The following is a 19,470-nucleotide window of genomic DNA, read 5'->3' on the forward strand; positions in this document are numbered from 1 at the left end:
AGTAATTTTTTTTTAATTTCGGCTTGATTAGCAAGTTTATTAGTTTTCTAGTTTGTCTAGGGTTTCTCTAACCCTACAGGTATCATTTGTAAACCTTAGGGCAATTCGGTTTTTGGTTATCATTAAATGAAAATTGAGTCATAGAGAGAGTATCTCTAAACTTATATCGTTTGGGATTATCGTTGTTTTAGATCGTTTTTTGTTTTCATAGTTTTCGTTATCTCATAAATGCACACCTGACGTCGTCGGACCAAAATCCTTTGGCAATTTGCTACCTCCCATGAAGATACTCTAAGTAAAGAACATGAATCAAAGAAAGAGGCAATCAGTGTTTGTTATTGGGTTTTTATTTTATTTTATTTATAATTTTATGATTTCTGAGAGTTTGTTAGGTTTAACATTAAGAGCAAACCATGATTGCGATATTGTTGAATTCTAACTGGAGTATCATTTTAATTGTTTCAATAATGCAACATCTCCCCAAGTGACTTTACAAACTCAACAATACAACCATGAGAATCATGTGACCATCACTCCTAAACAGATCCTGTGGAAGTTGAACCTTCGTTATGCCCGCAGGACTTAGGTGTTTGCTCCCTCTTAAGTCCTCAAACTTGAAACCTCTCATGTGTAATTAGCTCATTTGGAACCAGTACTCTATTCTATTCAGAGCTTTGCTTTGACTTTGATTGGGACATCATCAAGTGGCCGAGCACTGAAGTTGGCCCCCCAAAATTAGTCGAGGTCTGTGTAAGCTTGTCTGAAAACTTTGAGTTATAAAAAAGAAAAAGAAAAAGTTGAACCTTCGTGTTTCTAGATCTAACTTTAATAGTTTTTCTGACCCCAAACCTGGAAAAAAAAAAAAAGGTGGAAAAACTCACGAGGAACAAGCTATGATCACAACTTTGTGCCTACCTTTGACGACAAGCAAAGCCCCTATACCTTACATTTGCCTTCATTTTCACCCTCGCATGCTGAGGAGTTAAACACTAATGAAGCACAAATCAGTTGCATTATTATGGCATTATACTCTTGTTTCTGAATGGACCCATAATCTCAGCCTGTTAGGATATCAACTTTTTGCATTTTTATTTTCTCATTTTTGCATTTTGGATGTTTGGCCTTTCCTTCCAGGCTGCAATGGCCGGTCCAGGCCGTAATGGCCGGTCCATTTAGAACACTTTTGGGTGCTCTGAATGGACCCAATTATGGCCAAGGAAACCGGGTCACGTGTCCCCCTGGAATTTTATCAAATACTCTTTTTCTTTTCTTTTTTACACCTATTCAAAAGATTTCGGAAGAATTAAAAATTTTGGGTATTGGGTTTATTGCGTTGTCATGGGTTTCCAACTAAATCAATGGACCCCTTCAAGATTTGACATGCAATCTCCTATTTACTGATAATTTCTCGTGATTAAAAACTCGTCGAGGTTAATTGTAAGAACGATTAGCAACGTATATTTAGACTTTTGTGCTTATGTTTTGAAGCTTTTGAATAAATTATACTACAAGCTATTGTGCCTAATAGAGAATATTTAAATTTTTGTGCTCAGTATTTCTTCGTTATATTGTACTTGTAATGCGCCAAACACTCTAAATTTCCTTAATTAGCATGGTAGTCCATTTGACATCTTTGGTTTTTGTTTTAATCATACATCTTTGGCTGTTATTATCTTAATTAATGACCAATACTGGTACTATTTAGGTTGTTTAGTTCTCTTGTCGCTACAAGTACTCTAGCCCACAACAGAAAATTAGTATTAGTAAATTATACCGATGATCCATATACTTTCAGCCTTGTTGCTCTTCGGTTGCTTATGTTCTGGGTGAGTTTTCGCCTAATTTTGTAAAAATTAAGAAAAAACAACAAAAAAAAGAACATGCGAAACACCCCCCTCCCCCCAATATTAGGCCAAACTGAATACTAGGTATTATCCTTATCGTGGAATGGGAGGAGCTGTAGTGCACCCGATGCACTACACGGTGTAGTGCGGTTAATCCGATTGTCCATCTCGGTGCGGATGGCTTGAATTTAATCTGAGTTCCTATAAATTCTAACCGTCTATTGTTCGGATAAAAATTCGAGCCGTCTATTACTGAGATAGACGGCCGGACGTGTAGTGCGAGGGTACACTACAGCACCCCGGATCCCTTATTGTGTACTGTATTTTTTTCTTGTATATATAGTACGCCTACATTTGACCAAATTATTAGGACTACCACTTCAATGGAGACGACTGGCTACCTCCAAAACTTGCATTATTTGATACTTATAATTAAAATCCAGCAAAGTGACACCGACACCCCAACCAACACCACTCAAATCAAATAGTACATCCCATCATTTGTTGGTCGATTAATTATTTAATAGTCTGTAATTATTGCCACGTGATACTCCTTCTGTCTGAATTTAATAATTCTTTTTTTGAGTTCGTGTCATTTTTATTCAATTATATCTTTCAATTTTTAATATTTTACGTGATTTCAAAAATATTGTATTATAGAACTAATCGAGATCTATCAAACAAGATCCATATTCGATTTGAAATTTATTATAAATTCAAAGATATAACCCGTTTTTTAGCTTGTTAGAATAGAATTATGGACAATTAAATCCGAAGGGATGGAGTATTTCGAACCACTTTAGAACCGTTTATTTACATGGAGTTCATGCTCTTAGTTGTGAATCCTACAAAAATCTGTGAATGTGTAGTGGTTCGGAGTTTCAGATGACGGTGCTTCCGGTATTATTGAATAACTAGTGCTTATTCGTGCCTACAGCACTACCCACCTTTTGATGACATTTTTGTACTCCTATATTTGTAAGCGTGTGGGTGTTTCTTAAGAGAATTAGGCCCCGTTCCTGAACGATAAATAAGTACTTATTTTTTAAGAAGGCAATTTCAAGCTCAAAAATCATGTGCTTACGCAAATAATTTTTCTATCACTATGGATCTTGTTTGATAGATCTCATTGAGATCTTTAATACGATGCAAAAAAAATTGAAAAATTATTTTTCATTTACGTTATTTTTGAGTTTGAAAATGTAAAATAAATACTTATTTTTTAAGAAGGTGTTATGGAACGGGGCCTTAGATAACACACATCAATCTTAGGATTAAATGAATCTCAACTTTTTTTCAACTTGTATTTATGTGGTCTCTGTACCCTTATACTTTATCGGAAAAGATATAGGTACCGACGGATTTCCCACCGAAATCGTACCGACGGCCTCGCCGGGCAGTCTCCGGCCACTGGACGGCCGATCCGAACCATCCAATAATTCTAAAAAAAAAACCGAGGGGCCTCGCATGAGAAACAACGGCATCCGATGTGTGTAGGGTGTTGGATCAAGCACTCTACACGAAAAAAAGAGTGCTTGATCCAACACCCTACACATATCGGATGCCATTATTTCTCCCGCAAGGCCCCTCGGTTTTTTTTTTTAGAATTATTGGACGGTTCGGATCGGCCGTCTGATGGCCGGAGACGGCCCGACGAAGCCGTCGATACGATTTCGATGGAAAATCCGTTGGCACGAATAGCAGCACTCATATTTTATTGGGTAGATTTCACTTTCTTGGTCCCTTGCCTTTCAAATCTCCCCACAGAAGTATTCATGAGAGAGAAACAAACATTATAGAGAGAGAAAGTGGGGGCGGCATGGGTATAGTATAGCTGGCCTGGCCCCACCCTCCAATTTTTTCAAAATGCTCTCCCCCACCCACCACGGGCTATACTCTTCTCTCACTCATTAGCATGTGGTATGCCGTATGCTTCATCACTTCCTGCTGTCTCTCTCTCTCTCTCTCTCTCTCTCTCTCTCTCTCATCAACATGAAATTTCTGTTCAAGGTGCTCTAACCCCATTCTTGTCTCTCCTCAATTTCTCCATCACTAGTTCTGGGCATGGATCCTGAAGCCCTTCTTGACCACGCTCTGTTTCAGCTCACTCCAACCAGAACAAGGTACTCTCTCTTCCTCCACTATCTTTCTTGGTATATATGTAATACATATTCTTGGGTAGGGTACTGATTAATTGTGTAATTGGTTTCAAAATGTGGAAAAGATGTGATCTTGTGGTGGTGTGTGGGGGTAAGAGCGAGAAGCTAGCTTCTGGGCTTGTGGAACCCTTTGTTTCTCACCTGAAATTCGCGAAAGATCAGATTCCAAAAGGTGGGTATTCAATTACCCTCCGACCGCCTAAGACTGACGCCTCATGGTTCACCAAAGCCACTTTCCTAAGGTAATTTGATTTTTCTCATAGTACATAAAATTCTATGTAGGAATTGCTCAATTTGACATTATTGTTTGGCAATGCTCTCTTTTTTGGTTCGACGGGGACGTTCGGGCCAGCTTACGCGCACCTCAACTATTCCCCTCCCTGGTCCGGTCAAAGGCAAGCTGATATTGTAGTTGGTTTGGTATTCGCTGGTTCCTCAATTTACTGCAATAGACGTTCCAAATTTATTTAGGCTATGAATAGTGATTTTGACTTTACTGTTTAGCGATGCTCTTAATCTCTGACGAGCGATGGGCAAACACGCAATGCGTGTGCTTCTGCCTAGAAACTTCTTTTTTTAGCCCTAAGAATTAGGAAACTGCGATGGAGCGGGTGGTTACATGAATCATGTGTTTACATTTTTGTCCTTACAGTTATCGAGGGCGTATGTAGAATTGAACATAAATTTTTGTCCTTTCTGTGTCCAATTAGGGAAATGAAAAATGTGAGTCAGCTTTATTTTTTTGTCCACACCATAATAGCTATTGTAGTTGGTGTGGTATTCGCTGATTTTCTCAATTTACTGCAATAGACATTGCTTACCCAAATTCATTTAGGCTAGGAACAATGATTTGGAGGCTGTGTTTGGATCTTGGATTTGTTGAGGTACTTATTGGTTATCGCTGGAAAGGAAAATTTAAGAACGTAATGAAATGAAATAGTACAGTTTATTGCTTCGGCCTTCTATCATTTTGTAATCTCGTTCACTTGGTTATTTCCTCTAGATATCCATAATCAAATACAGCTTGAAATTGCAAATTGATGCACGGTGAGAGAATTATTGGACAAAGAGCTTTGTTGTTGCTACTAATGCATGATATTCCTAGTCACACTTTGTGTGTATATTATTCGAGAAGTTTTCTGGAAGTCATCCTGACATTTGTAAGACTCAACATTCAATTTGCTGTTAATTAGTTCTCGGACTACATTATGAATGGGGATTAGCATTATAATGTTGGATTTTCCTCCATTTTCAAAATTACCGAAAGACTCCCAAATTTTAGTTTTCCCCCGTAGGTAATATGGATTTCTGAATGATATCTATTATTATGTAATACATGAATTGTTATAGATCTTAAATTCTCAATTACTATAGCTGCCAAATCATCCTTATTTTGTTCAATGTGCATTGATAGCATCGCTATTTAAGTCAGTTTTTCAGAATTTGCACCTCTTGATATTGCTTTGGAGTCTGGACCCATAAACTTCGCAGTCAAATGATTTCTATATCCTGGTCCATTATTTTGATGAATGGTTCCAAACTCAGGTCATTCCAAAATTGGTTTTTTAGTGGGATGCAGTTTTGCTTTCGTGATTGTGTATGGAATTACAGTACGAAAGTTGAAAGTTTACTAGGGGTGCAAAGTTGATAATTGTCAAACCTGGACATGAGTTTCCTTCAAGGACCTGAAGGGGCCAAGGGGGAATGCAAGCTGACGCTGGAGTTAGGTTGATGTATTTAATTTCAAACTTGTCTATTTTCTGTGGCAGATTCGTGCGCTTTGTAAGCACTCCTGAGATTCTTGAGAGGTTTGCACGCCTAGAAAAAGAAATTCTGCAGATCGAAAGTTCATTTCAGCCTAATGAGTCTGCAAACAGCATCGTCGTAGGGCAAGCAGAGGAAGGTATTCAAGATATACTATTTTGTCTAAAAAGCTGAGCAATATATTTATGGTAGAGTTTCATTTATTGGATTCATGTATCCTTGTTGATCCTCTATCAGTGTGTTGTATTGTTGACTATATCTTACATGTTAGTTTCCGATTTTCTTCTCTTATGTTAAATCCTCTATTCGCTATGGTTGTCAGGAAGTTTTTCTGCTGCCAACGGGACTACAAAGCAGTCTACTACCACTTCGAAGGTATCACCTCACTTGCAAAGCCGAGAGACTCTACATAATACATTACCTAGTTATACTTATGTTGATTTTTATCTCATTTTGTTTGAATTTCTTCTACCTGTCATTCCAGCTTAAAGGTGAAACTGATGGGAATGATGATGTTGCACAAGAACAGAACTCGAAGTACGTGATAGTAACTTTAAATTTCTGTACTCTGTGACAACTATTCTTAACTTCTTCCGCACTATTTTCTGGGTGTTGAGTTGTTTTGTTAATATTGTTGACAAGGATTCGTCTGCAACGTCTTCTGGAGACTCGGAAAGCGCTACTTCGAAAAGAGCAAGCAATGGCTTATGCCCGTGCTCTTGCCGCTGGATTTGAATTGGACAATTTAGATGATCTCTTAGTCTTTGCTGATGCTTTTGGAGCTTCACGTTTAAGGTATGGTTCCATAGAACTTGGTAATAACTTCAAGCATCAAACTTTCAAGTTGGAGATCAAACAACAGTCCATCACTCCATAGTACTACATACCAGATTTATGAGCAGATCAATTCGATTTTTATGGACACTGTTGCATGTTAAGATTGATTTGGCTCCATAGAGTCCTAAAGCTTTTACTTCTGTACACTTCGCAATTGTACGTGTTTTGCCTTATTTTATTACTGCATTTACATCTGTTTTTTTTGGTGCTTTGGAAAATACTGCTCTTCATCTGTACTAATACTAGGTGACTGACTTCTACAAAGTTCTATCTTTTGGATAATTCAGTATCAGAAGCTAATTCATCTGCGTGAGGATCTTTATTTCTGACACCCAGCTTTGTAACTTGTTAGTTGGTTTTGAGATAAATTTCAGGTCTCACCTGACATGTCATTAGTATCAAAACATATTCATTATGTATCCATTTTTTTCCTCCTTACTTTCCAAAACATTCTTTTCACCCCTCCTTTTCCATCTTCTAGTTGTATAGGGTATCCCTTTTTCTCATTTGGTAAAAGTAAATGGAAATTATTTAGTATAGCTCTGAATAAGTAAAATTGCCTTTTCGAGCTAAATCATGTATTTTCGCCAAGACAAAGGGATTGCTAGCAGGCAAACTCTTCGTCCCAGTTTGGTCAATTGTTTTTCGAGCTAAATAATTTATTATCACCCAAAACAAAGGGATTTCTGGGAGGCAAACTCTTCGTCCCAGTTTAGTTACTAACTTTGCGCATTTCCAAAAAATAGAACTATATAGTTAAGTCGGGAAAGACAAGAGGTTGGGACATTAAGCATGGGGATTCAGCTGGGAACTAAGTCTCATATAGATGGACCTACAACATGAGGTTAATGAAAGGAGTTCAGTTTTTTCATTTAGTACTACCATTTTCTTTGAATATAACGAAACAAATTGCAGGTGATGTAATTTTTTATTTCTTCTCTCATCTGACTGTCAAAATCGAATTATAAAAATGTAATTATGTATCAAGTATAGTGACTAGTTGAATACCACATAGGGTGATTAAAATTGGTGCAATGTTTTAGAAAGTTCGGTTACATGTAGGGAGGCGTGCACTGATTTCAAGGAACTGTGCAAGAAAAAGCACTCAGATGGGCTTTGGATGGACGAATTAGCTGCTATGGAGGCATATTCCCAACCAGACCTCTCATTCTCTGGTGCATCTGGGATAATACTTGCTTGTGAAGGCACTCCCCTGGGTCAGAATAACATGCTAAACTTTCCGAACGGTAATCTTATGTCAAATGGGTCTTTGGATATTTCATCCGACTCAACAGCAAGCCAGTCGGACAGCAACAAAGGTACGTTTGTTTCATGCTTTTTCTGCTTCATCTATACAACACGTGTTCTAACAAAATCTCAATTTGTTTTTTAAAACGCTTGATCATTACATGTTTTAACAAAATCTCACAACGTTTCTTTCAAAATGTGGTGGTCAAACTAGCAAAGCTTTGTCATGTTCATGTTGCTTGAGCATTTCCCCCCGACTTTTCTTGATGCATTTTTCATCATTGTAAGTCATTTTTTGCATTTTCATATGTTATTTGTAGTATGCCTTTCAGTCGTTTAATTTGCCTTGCCCATTTGATTTTCTCATGAATATGATGAAGATCAGGTGCCATTAGTTGGTAATTCGTCAATGTGCCAATGCAGGGATCACTAAAGACGATATGCTTCAATTTTGTTGCGCGCAATAAAAAATAGATTGGAGGGACGAAACGTGCCTTGACAATCCTTAATAGTAATGTGCCTATACTTAGAATCAAATTCCAGATGATATGTGTCACTGTTTTTAAGAATATTGTTTCATAACAAGGCGTCTCAAGAACCTGGAAAGGGGTCAGATTAAATAATATACGCAGTCCAATGGGGAGAGGAAAAAATAAAAAGCTTCCTAACACCCTCGCTTGTCACAAGAAGATATGGTTCCCAATTATAGATTCTAATGTGTCTTGGCTCGATGAATATTATGAAAACATGTTTATGCATTCATTAAGTGCACGGATTCACGGAATTCGCTGATGACCATGGTTAACACGTGCAGATAATACCGTGCATGCATCAGATCAGGTACCATCAAAAGTTCAAATGCAAATGCCATGGCCAAACCAAATTCCACAGTACATGTTCAACTTTCAGAATCCGGGTCAACAAATGGCTCCATATCCGCCCTATCCTTTCCCTCCTATGCAAAATGCACCGCCGTATTACCCAGGAAATATGCATTGGCCTCAAAATACGGATGAATCTAGACGTGGTCCCACTTCGGAACCTGATCATCATCGGCATAAAAGGTCGTCTTCAAGGAACAAGGATAAATCTCGAAATGTAGAAGGAGCTGGATTTTCAGAAGAAGATGAACAAACTGAATCGGCTGATTCTGATACTGGGACTGATTCAGAGGCAATTGCATACAAGAAAAAGGAGAAAAAGAAGTCTTCGAAAACAGTTGTCATCCGAAATATCAACTACATTACATCGAAGAGGAGAAATGGAGAAAAGGATGGAGACTCTGACGATGATTCTTCAGTGGAGGATGGATCTTTGGTTGATGGAGATTTCCTTAAGCACAAGGTGCAGGATGTAGTTGGAACTTTTGAGAAATCCCATAACTTGACTTCAAGTAAAAAGAAAAGAGGTGGGAAGAAGAGCTCAGACTTTGTAGCTGATCAAGAGGTTGAGAATGATCCAGTTAATAATATGTCTGCGGGAGGAAATGGAAATGGAAACTGGGATTCGTTCCAGAACCTTTTGATGAGGGAAAAAGAGGTAGAAAGTCAGAAGCCTATGGATGTTGTTGACGAACACTTCTCAGTCAAGAGCTCTGTTAATGGAGTCATGTCCAATGCAGATGCTCTTTCCGTTGACTTCAACTCGGAGAAAATTCAACCACGGAAGACATTTGGAACGGATTCATTTATTGTCAATGATAGGGATGAGGCAAATGGCAGTAGAGTTGAGTTAGAAGATTTTGGCAATGGTGAGACTCTCCGTCCAGGTATGATGAGAAGGGATATTGAGCAGGAGGCATTGTTATTTCCAAATAGAGTGGAAGAAACCAGGAGCAATATTGTAGGAACACTTCCATTTAGTGGAAACGACTTGTCCATAATTAAGAACGGGAAAGGAGAAGATTGGTTTATCGTCAACCACTCTGGAGATGTCGAAAGGCAGACATCATTTGATGGCGGTATTTATAATGCTTTGTCATCTGTGGGTGATCGCTCTCAGAGTGAAGTGAGTAAAAAGATTGTTCCAGTTGACGATTCTTTCATGATACAGACGCAGACATCAATGGGTGATCAATATGATGGTCACTGGAAAACAGACCTAAGCTTGGTTTCAGGCGTAATTGTACCCGAAAACGGGACCCCTGATGCTTCGCAAAAAAAGATTGGTGTATCCCACGAGCCTGATGATCTCAGTGTGGTGCTTTCGAGGGATTCTGGATTTGAGTCTGTTGGAGTTTCTTGGTCTGCTGAAATGGATTATGGAGTTGAGGCTTCATTTAAGGAACCTGTTAAAAAGCCTTTAGTTGAAACAACTGATCCGGATCCAGTTGAAGAGAAGAGTCCCACGAATGGTACGAGCGGAAATGTTAAGAGAACTAGTTCGGAAAAGCAAACAAGGGGTAAAGGTTTGCAGGGATCTCTTTCAAAGAGCAAATCTGATGTTTTGTCGAGGAGCAAGAAGCCGTTGTCTACTAGTAGGCCTATGATTCAAAAGAGCAAATTGGAGAAGGTACTAACGACTGTATATTCTTTTGATTGTTTGATTGCTTATTTTGGTTTCTTCCTTCTTTGTGATCTTAATTAAGGGCATGTTTGAAACTTGTGGAAGAGAGAGGGAAGATAAGAAGAAGCAAGCAAGTAAAAGTTCAAGAAAATTAATTAAGATCAAGTTTAAAGGAAATGAAACTGAGAAGAAAATTAATTTTACATGTTCAAGTTTAAAGGAATAAGAGGGAGAAAATGAGGAGGAAAATTAGTTACCACTATTTTTTCTTAGATTGTTTTTTCCTTTGTCATTTCCTCAGAACGAAATGAAAAATAAGTGAAAATAATCGTGTTCATTTCATTTCCCTTCTTTCCTCAAGTTCCAGACGCACCCACCTTGATAAGAGTTGTTTTCTTCAGGAAGAAGAGGCTCGAAAGAAAATGGAAGAATTAGCGATTGAACGCCAGAAGAGAATTGCTGAAAGAACCGCAGCTAGTGGTTTAACTCCAGCAGTATCTAAAAAAGTCCCCATGGCATCTGCAAAGCCAAGGCCAAATGCAGCCAAAAATCTTGTTATGCCTGGACAAATCAAATTGCGTGGGTGATTACCAGTCTCACATCGTATTCTGGAGTTGAGTCGCTCCGGGTATGAGCGACTGCCAAGTTTTGGATAAACATGGCAAAAACTCACCGCAAGAACCTCAAAATTACTGATTTGTTGTGGGTTTTGGTGTATTCTTCAAGTTCTGGTTCATAATCTTATGTTTATACCCATATAGGGATTGTTGCCCATTTATACATGTAACGTGTCACAGTTGACATTGTAATCATATTTCGCGAACTAAGCCCCCGGTGTATAGTGTCATTTGAGTTGTATATTGAGTTCTTGTATTTGTTTCACTTCAAAAGATTCCGTTGATATCTGGAGTTGTTATTGCCTTCGGCTTGCTGTAAACATTCTGTTTCCAAAATTCTTTGGTCTTGTATCTACTCAGTGGTGTAATAAATCTTGTTGAACATTCAGATTTCCCATTGTGTCGAAATAATTACTTCCATTCTGTTTGAGATGCTTTTTTGTAAAAAAAAAAATCGCGCTAATCTTGGTTATCTTCTTGTTCTTGTTTCTTTGAGATGATGCTGTCCATAGGTCTTTTAGTAGATTCAAGTTCTCCAGTTATACCTCTGGCATCGCTGTTGCTGTGTGATTGGGACTAGGGGACAACAATATTCAGTATTGCTCAACCACATCGTTCATCTCGATAATCAATAGTCCGGATTTTAAAAGAATTTAAACAATTTTGAACGGTAAAATTCAGTGCTGCTGAATGCTGCTGTCCCCCAAGTCCGTGTGATTGTTGCTTCCAATCTGAAAACAAATTTGTCGAAGAACAAGACAAAAGGCAAAACCAGAATGTCACACTCAATGAACACTTTCGTGATTCATATATTAAAAATAGCCTTCATTTTCAAGTAATTACAGTACTCCCTCCGTCCATTTTTAAGTGTCCTGTTTCGTAACTCCAACTTATTAAAAAGACATCATCATTATATCTTTCACATCAATTTTTTTCCTCCACTTTTCCTACTTACCCATCATTATTACACTTTTACTCACTAACTTTTCAAAAAAAATCTACTTTTAGGGACAAAATAGACAATACACCAACTTTTACCCCCCTAACTTTACAAAATGGACACTTATTAAGGGACAGCCCAAAATGAAATACTGGACACAAAAAAAGGGACGGAGGGAGTAATAATTACACTCCAAGATCCATTTTACTTCTAGAAATAGAAGTCACCGAAAAAAAAAAGGCCCTAAATACCCTAGCCCGAATCCAAGCTCTTAGCCCGGTCAGGCGGGGGAGCTGTTATCCCTTCAAGGGGCAGCAGTGTGCTGTACCGGTTGAGCGAAGCCCGCTCTAGTCTTGTTCCGATAATCGAAAACGTTCACGTCGTAGAGCTCGTCGAGTAGAACATGCATATCAAAAATCAACGGATCTCACCTCAAGGAGGAGACCTGTCGTAGAATTTTAGGAATGTAGTAAAGCAAGGACAGCTGCACTCTCATTCTTTCATTGGTCTTTGTGCTGCAGCACATAACTTGTCAATAATGGGTTCCAGTGAATTTGATCCAGTATTTCGGATCCATTCCTTTGAAGATAAAAATGTTCTGATGAGGTTCTTAATGATATCCGATTACGCTGATTTATGGTACACATGTTCTATTCAACGAACTCTATGAAGTGAACGTTTTCGATTATCGGAACAAGACTGGAGCGGGCCCCACTCGGCTGGGACAGCATGCTGCTACCCCTTAAAAGGGACAGCAGTTCCCCCGCCTCCTTAACCCGGATATGTTAGGGTTGCGAATTGGGTATGGGCTAGGGTTTTAATCATTGTACTGGCCAAACCTAACCCGATTTTTTGCGGTAGCTCAACGGACTTGGATTGGGCCAGCCCGAGCCGATTATTTATGAGCCAGGCCTGCCCAAATTTACATACACCCCTACAATCAGTGAATGAAAAGAGAAAAGCAAATACTCCAGTTGAGAGATTGTGCAGCTCCAGTAATTCTCCCATGAATCATATCTAAACATCAATTGGGTTTGCTGTAATCACTCAATTTCCATTTTCAATTTTCATGCGCACATAGTTTGACAATACATTGTATCTCTATTGTCTTATTTTATTTAATTGCAGCATCCACGTAGACCATTGACGGTTGACCCAAGTTTTTTTCTGTATTTTTATGTTTTCGGACCACATATGATATGTTTGAGTTCCTCAAAAAATATGTACTCTTCAATTCATTCAACTAAAAATAAAAAAGGTAACCGATAAAAGTGAGAAAATGTAGAGAATTTCGATTCAAATTCTTATAGTAGTTGTATGACTCTATGATGACATAGAATAGAAGACGTGAATAAAATTCCATTGCATTTTGGGTTGCACACTTAAATCTATTTAGTGGCCTGGGTATAGAGTAGGCCTGTCAATGGACCGGATTCGATCCGGATCCGATCCGAAAAATCCGATCCGATCCGGATCCGAATCCGATAACATCGATCCGATAATCCGATAATCCGGATCCGGTAATTCAATACGGATCCGGGTCGGATCGGATTAAATCCGTTATCAATCCGAATCCGAACTTTATTTTTTTTTTAAATTTTAATTTTTTTTAAAAAAATATTAAATTTTTTATTTTGAAAAAAAAAATGTTTAAGAAGTTGTATTTTTATTTTTATTTTTTATTTTAAATTTTTTAATTTTTTTTTCTGAAAATAATTTTTTTTTGAAAAAAAAAAATTGTATTTTTTTGAAAAAAATATTTTTTTTTGGCTAAAATTTTTGAAGTAAAAAAAGTTTCCGGATCGGATTCGGATTTTCGGATCGGATCCGGATTTTTCGGATCCGGATCCGGATTCTCACTATCGGATTTGAGTCTTATCGGATCCGGATCGGATTGTGTCTTATCGGATTTGGATCCGGATCCGGATCTGTCGGATCCGGATCGGATCCGGCCCATTGACAGGCCTAGTATAGAGCTGTTTCATTGCACTACGTCCACATGTGAGAGCTTTAGGCACAAAAGTCTTTCATTCTTTCTCTCTCTTTTTTTTATTTTTTGGGGAGGGGGAACTTTCTAGGCACAAAGTCCACAAAATAATTCTTCATGAGCAATGGTGTCGGTTGTATCTGTACCTCCGTTGACAAAAAATGAAGACTTAAATAGTGGGAATGTTAAAATTCCTTCAAGATTGATGAAAATATAATTGTCAAGCCTGTTGAAATGGTTTTATTTGCCAATAAATTTTGTAAACAGAGTTACACAAACTAATGGGGCGTAAATGTCCCATATTCATAGGGCATTGAACTTTCGGAATGAGAACAATATGAGTGTGATTGATGCTCCGAAGCAAGTGCCCCGAGTGACAGTAGCTTCGGACTGCCTCTACAATGCTAGGACCAACCACAGGCCAAAAGTTTTGAAAGAAACTTGCACCCATTCCGTCCAGTCCAGGTGCACTACCAGAATCCATACCAAACACAGCCATCTTCACCTCATTGAAAGAAATCGGTCGTGTCAAATACCTGTTCATCCGACTCATAACTCTACGATCAACACATCTCAGCACCGAATCTACCCGTGAGATCCCTTCCGATAAAAAAATATTCTGAAAATAGCTAGTTGCTATTTCCTTCACCTCTTGATCCCCCTCTCGCCAATGACCTCTCTCATCTTCCAACCCCACCAAACGGTTTTGTTGTCTTCGCTGTACCGTCATTGCATGGAAAAAAGAAGTATTCTTATCCCCCTCTTTATGCCACGCCACCTTAGCTTTGTCCTTCCAATAAATCTCTCCCTCCTTTAATGCCTTTTGAAACAAAGTTTCGGTGTGATTAAACTCTTCATGATTGAAATTAGGACTCTCAAAAATATGCTGCAATTTAATCCCCAAACTATCTTTATTGAACCTGGAATTCACACCTGCCTGCTTTCTCCAATGTAGCAAACCCACACGGCATTCTCGAATTTTCCTTTGTATCCGAAACCATTTTGAACCTTGAAACCGAGCTGCCCAAGCTCGCCGAACAATATTACCACAGTCCTCATCTTCTGCCCAGTGTCTATCAAAGATGAACCGTTGTTTGAATCTCCTAACATTATCAGATGCCTCCAAGAGAATAGGACAATGGTCCGAACCTCCTGGTTGCAAGTGCTTGACCACACCATGAGGATGATGTATCCGCCAACTAGAACTAGCGAAAAAAAGATCCAATCTTTCCCTCACATTATCTCACCCATGCCGTTTATTATTCCATGTAAACGGGTAGCCTACATAGCCCAAATCAATTAAACCACTCTCTTGAATGAAATTCTGGAAATCAGCCATCTCCCAATTATGTCGAGGTAGACCCCCAAACTTCTCATCTTGATGGGTAATAGCATTGAAATCCCCACCAACTATCCAATCCAGATCCTCCCCTCTCCCAATAGCCTCCAGTTCTTGCCACAAAACTCGCCTATCCGCCACAGTGGTAGGCGCATAAACACAAGTCATTCTGCATTTGTATTGCCCCTTAGTCACATACCCATCAATCAGATGCGAATTCCCTTTATTAATCTGAAAAGACACCCCTTTCCTTCAATATATACACAATCCCCCAGCCAAACCTACAGGATTAACAAAAAACAAACCGCCATCTACACCCAGGTGCTTCTGAAGCCAAACCAAGTATCTCTCTGCATTCTTGGTTTCCATCAGAAACACCACATCAGGGAATGGAGCCGCCACAACTCCCTCAACCGGGAAACTGTCAGAGGGTTCCCCACACCCTAACAGTTCCACACCAGAACTTTCATTGAGGAGTTGGGGGCCCATTAGGGTTGGCCACCTCCACCCGAACAGAATTTGAAATGTCCCCCAAGAAAACTCGCTTACCTCCTAATGTTGTCAGATTGCTCTCCTCCAAATCATCCCATCTGCGTTTGCCAACAACGTGTTGCGCTTCATTCTCCCCTTTTTGCTTCCTGCTCATGCCCAAGTTGCTCATCCTCCTCTTAGTGCCCACTTCACTCTTTTTATTCTTTCCAGTTGCCATGCGTCTGAGTCCATTTGCAGAACTCTCCATTGTATCTGAGACTTTAAACACGTGCACTTCCACCAACGTACTGGCCTCCATAACTTGACAGTCCAAAGGCCTAGTTTCTATATGTTCAGAGCCCATTTGAGAAATAGGTCCAGGGGATTTATCCAAGCCCAAAGGATTGCCAATAATGGGCCTAACTCCAGATAGCCCATCATGGACTCCTAGGGTCTCACCATTTTTAGAAACCAATTTGGACCCATCATCAGCTCCATCTTGCCCAATCTCATCCATTCCCTAACCCACCAAATCTTTATTCAAAACCATTCCATTCAAAATACGCGGCGGATCCGGGATCAACTCCCCCATCCGAAACTGCATTCCGTTGAGTGCGACTAAGAGCATCCCCAATGGGGATGTAAAAGCAGGTGCTATACTTAAAATAGCACCGGATGCAAAAAAAAACCCCTCCAATGGGGATGTAAAATGGAACAAATCAGGTTGTAAAATAGCAGAGATGGAAAAGGAGATGGATATTTCCATCCCCACATAACTACAGCTATAATTGACAGGTCACCACCCAACTGAAAATACCAGAATTTTGGACAATCGGAGGTCACCTGATTTCGTCGAAAAGTCGTCGGAAAATGGAAGAACTCGCCGGAATCTGGTAGAGTACTCCGGAATCCGGAGATGACCGTCCCTCACCCCGATTCTTGACGATCCATGGACGGCGCAGATGCATGCCGCCGGCGTGCCCTTCTGAAACCCTCGCCGGCCATGCCCTTCCGGCTGTGATTTCCTTCGGTTCAAAGAAAGGGAGAGGAGGGCTGGGTTCTACAAAACCAGAGAGAGAGAGAGAGAGAGAGAGAGAGAGAGAGAGAGGGAGGGAGGGGGGTGGGTCTGCTGCAGTAGAGAAAGAGAGAGAGAGAGAGGGTCATCTGGTTTTTTTTGGGAGGAGGCGTGTTCTGGGTTCGTAGAGAGAGAGAGAGAGAGAGAGAGAGAGAACAGATAAAGAAGAAAGATTAGAAAGACTGAGAGTAAAGTTGGGCCTGGGTTTGGGTGTGGGAAAGCAAATTCTGACCGTTTTTTTTTTTTTTTTTTTTTTCCTTAATTAGGATCCGACCGTTGGTCACCACCAACGGATGAAAAAAATTCCAACGGTCATTTTTTTTTTCCTTGCTTATAAATGTGTGTTAGTAGGATTTTAGACAACAAAAAAAATTTTCATTCTCCACAAACACCCTCCAAAAAAAATAGTGTATCAATTATGGCAGAAGGAAGTCGTAGTGCGAGAGGAAAATCGTTCAACTCCGATCAAGATGAAGCAATTTGTAATGCTTACTTGTGCGTTAGTCAAGACCCGATTATCGGTACCAACCAACCACGATCTAAATTATGGGATCGGGTTGCAAAAAAATATACCGAATTCACAGGAGGTGATGTACGATCGGATGCTTCTATCAAGTCTCGATGGCAAGTCATCCAGCAAGCTTGCAACAAATATCGTGGGCATTTAAGGCAAATTCAAAGGCAACATCAAAGTGGAATGACAGAACAAAATGAGGTATTATTATTTTGTTAATGAAATACAAGACTCGAAAATGCAATACAAGACTCGATAATGAAATACAAGACTCGATAATGAAATACAAGACTCGAAAATGCAATACAAGACTCGATAATGAAATACAAGACTCGATAATGAAATACAAGACTCGAAAATGCAATACAAGACTCGATAATGAAATACAAGACTCGATAATGAAATACAAGACTCGAAAATGAAATACACGACTCGATAATGAAATACAAGACACGGGAACCTCATTCTTCATCTCCATTACGGGCCCATAGGTGTTCAATAAGATCATTGCGGAGCGAATGATGTGCCTCATTTGATCGAATCCTCCGGTTATTTTTAAAGAAATCAACCAATGCAGGAGTGATATCTCTCGAAACTTGAATTGGGTTGGAAGAAAGAAGTTCAGTAATTTCATCACTAGCATCATGATCACGTTGGTCTTCAATTATCATGTTATGCAAAATGACACATGTTTTCATGATGTAGCCTAGATCCACCTCATTCCAGAATCGCGCCGGTCCTCTCACAATTGCCCAGCGTGCTTGGAGTACGCCAAATGCCCTTTCAACATCCTTGCGACATGCCTCCTGCATCCTCGCAAAGTGTTGCTTCTTTCTTCCTTGTGGTTGAGAAATGGTTTGGACGAGAGTCGCCCATTTTGGATATATACCATCAGCAAGGTAGTACCCCATGTCGTACTGACTCCCGTTAACAATAAAATGGGCTGGAGGGGCACGACCTGCACTGAGATCATCAAAGAGATGAGATTGATCAAGCACGTTGATATCATTGAATGAACCTGGCATGCCAAAGAAAGCATGCCAAATCCACAAATCATACGATGCAACTGCTTCAAGTACGATAGTGGGTTTTCCGCTGCGGCCACTAAAGAAGCCATGGTAAGCAGTTGGACATTTGTCCCACTGCCAATGCATACAATCCAAGCTGCCTAGCATTCCAGGAAAACCACGTTGATTGCCCACATGTAGGAGCCTTGCAGTATCTGCTTCATTTGGTTTTCTCAGGTATTCTGCTTCAAAAATAGAGATAACGCCTCTACAGAAGCTTTGAAGAGACTCAACTGCTGTACTTCCCCCAATCTTGAGATACTCATCAAGACTATCAGCAGGCGTCCCGTATGCCATCATCCTCAGAGCTGCTGTCATCTTTTGGATACCAGAAAGACCTACAGCTCCCGTCGCATCATTCCTTTGGACGAACGTCACGTCATGCTCTTGGAGTTTGCCCAAGATCTTGTGAAATAAGGGTCGACTCATTCGAAAACGTTGCTGAAACAATTTTTCGTCATAGAGCGGATACTCACAAAAATAATCATCATTGAGTCGTTGGTCGGCAGCAACTCTGTCACGGGGGATCCAGGCTCGACCGCTTGTAGAACCAACATGACCTCCTTGTTGGCGTCTTCTTTGAAATTTTTGGTATTGCCTGGCCATGATCATTTGCACCATTGTAATCTCATCATCATCGGAGGAAGATCCGTCAAATTCTCCCAGTAATATTCTGTGGGTTAAATTGCTCATGATGATTTTTTTGGAAAGAGAAGACTGTATATAGATTTGAGTGTGAGAATGAATAATGGGGAGGATAGTATATATAGATGGTAAGTAAATGGTGTAGTTGAGAGTAGATAAGAGTAAATGACTGAAGTAAATGGTGTAGGTGAGAGTAGATGAGAGTAAATGATGTAGGTGAAAGTAGATGACAGTAAATGATGTAGGTGAGAGTAGATATAAGTAAATGACTATAGTAAATGGTGTAGTTGAGAGTGTGGAGTAAATGGATCAATTAAATGACGTGGTTGAGAATTGATGGGAGTAAATGGATGAAGTAAATTGTGTTACTGAAGTGGATGAGAAGTAAAAAAAAAGAAAAATGAGAAGGAAGTTTTTTTTTTTTTCCGAAATTTTTTTTTTTAAAGTTCTCGATTACC

General features: G+C 39.5%; 2 protein-coding genes across 2 annotated transcripts; one reads left to right on the top strand and one right to left on the bottom strand.

Annotated features, from left to right (window-relative positions):
* The first annotated feature begins 3,595 nt into the window (after window positions 1-3,595).
* Window positions 3,596-11,366, top strand: LOC131312782 (COP1-interacting protein 7). The gene is made up of 9 exons (XM_058340759.1): window positions 3,596-3,967; window positions 4,069-4,245; window positions 5,773-5,906; window positions 6,090-6,142; window positions 6,252-6,304; window positions 6,410-6,562; window positions 7,667-7,923; window positions 8,667-10,363; window positions 10,759-11,366. The coding sequence occupies exons 1-9, from the start codon at window positions 3,909-3,911 to the stop codon at window positions 10,942-10,944; spliced, it is 2,769 nt and encodes a 922-aa protein (XP_058196742.1). The 5' UTR covers window positions 3,596-3,908; the 3' UTR covers window positions 10,945-11,366.
* Window positions 11,367-17,761: 6,395 nt separating this feature from the next.
* On the bottom strand, window positions 17,762-19,216 carry LOC131314053 (protein ALP1-like). Its single transcript, XM_058342549.1, has one exon. The coding sequence runs from the start codon at window positions 19,058-19,060 to the stop codon at window positions 17,762-17,764; it is 1,299 nt and encodes a 432-aa protein (XP_058198532.1). The 5' UTR covers window positions 19,061-19,216.
* Between the last annotated feature and the right edge of the window lie 254 nt (window positions 19,217-19,470).

This window comes from Rhododendron vialii, chromosome 13a (genome assembly GCF_030253575.1).
Source record: "Rhododendron vialii isolate Sample 1 chromosome 13a, ASM3025357v1".
Taxonomy (NCBI): Eukaryota; Viridiplantae; Streptophyta; class Magnoliopsida; order Ericales; family Ericaceae; genus Rhododendron; species Rhododendron vialii.

What these genes read in the sequence shown, in the direction of transcription:
- LOC131312782 (XM_058340759.1), top strand. Translation starts at nt 3,909, where the DNA reads ATGGATCCTGAAGCCCTTCTTGACCACGCTCTGTTTCAGCTCACTCCA. An exon ending in AGTCTACTACCACTTCGAAG is followed by an intron (nt 6,143 to 6,251) that starts GTATCACCTCAC and finishes CTGTCATTCCAG; the next exon opens with CTTAAAGGTGAAACTGATGG. An exon ending in GCACAAGAACAGAACTCGAA is followed by an intron (nt 6,305 to 6,409) that starts GTACGTGATAGT and finishes ATTGTTGACAAG; the next exon opens with GATTCGTCTGCAACGTCTTC.
- LOC131314053 (XM_058342549.1), bottom strand. Translation starts at nt 19,060, where the DNA reads ATGAGCAATTTAACCCACAGAATATTACTGGGAGAATTTGACGGATCT.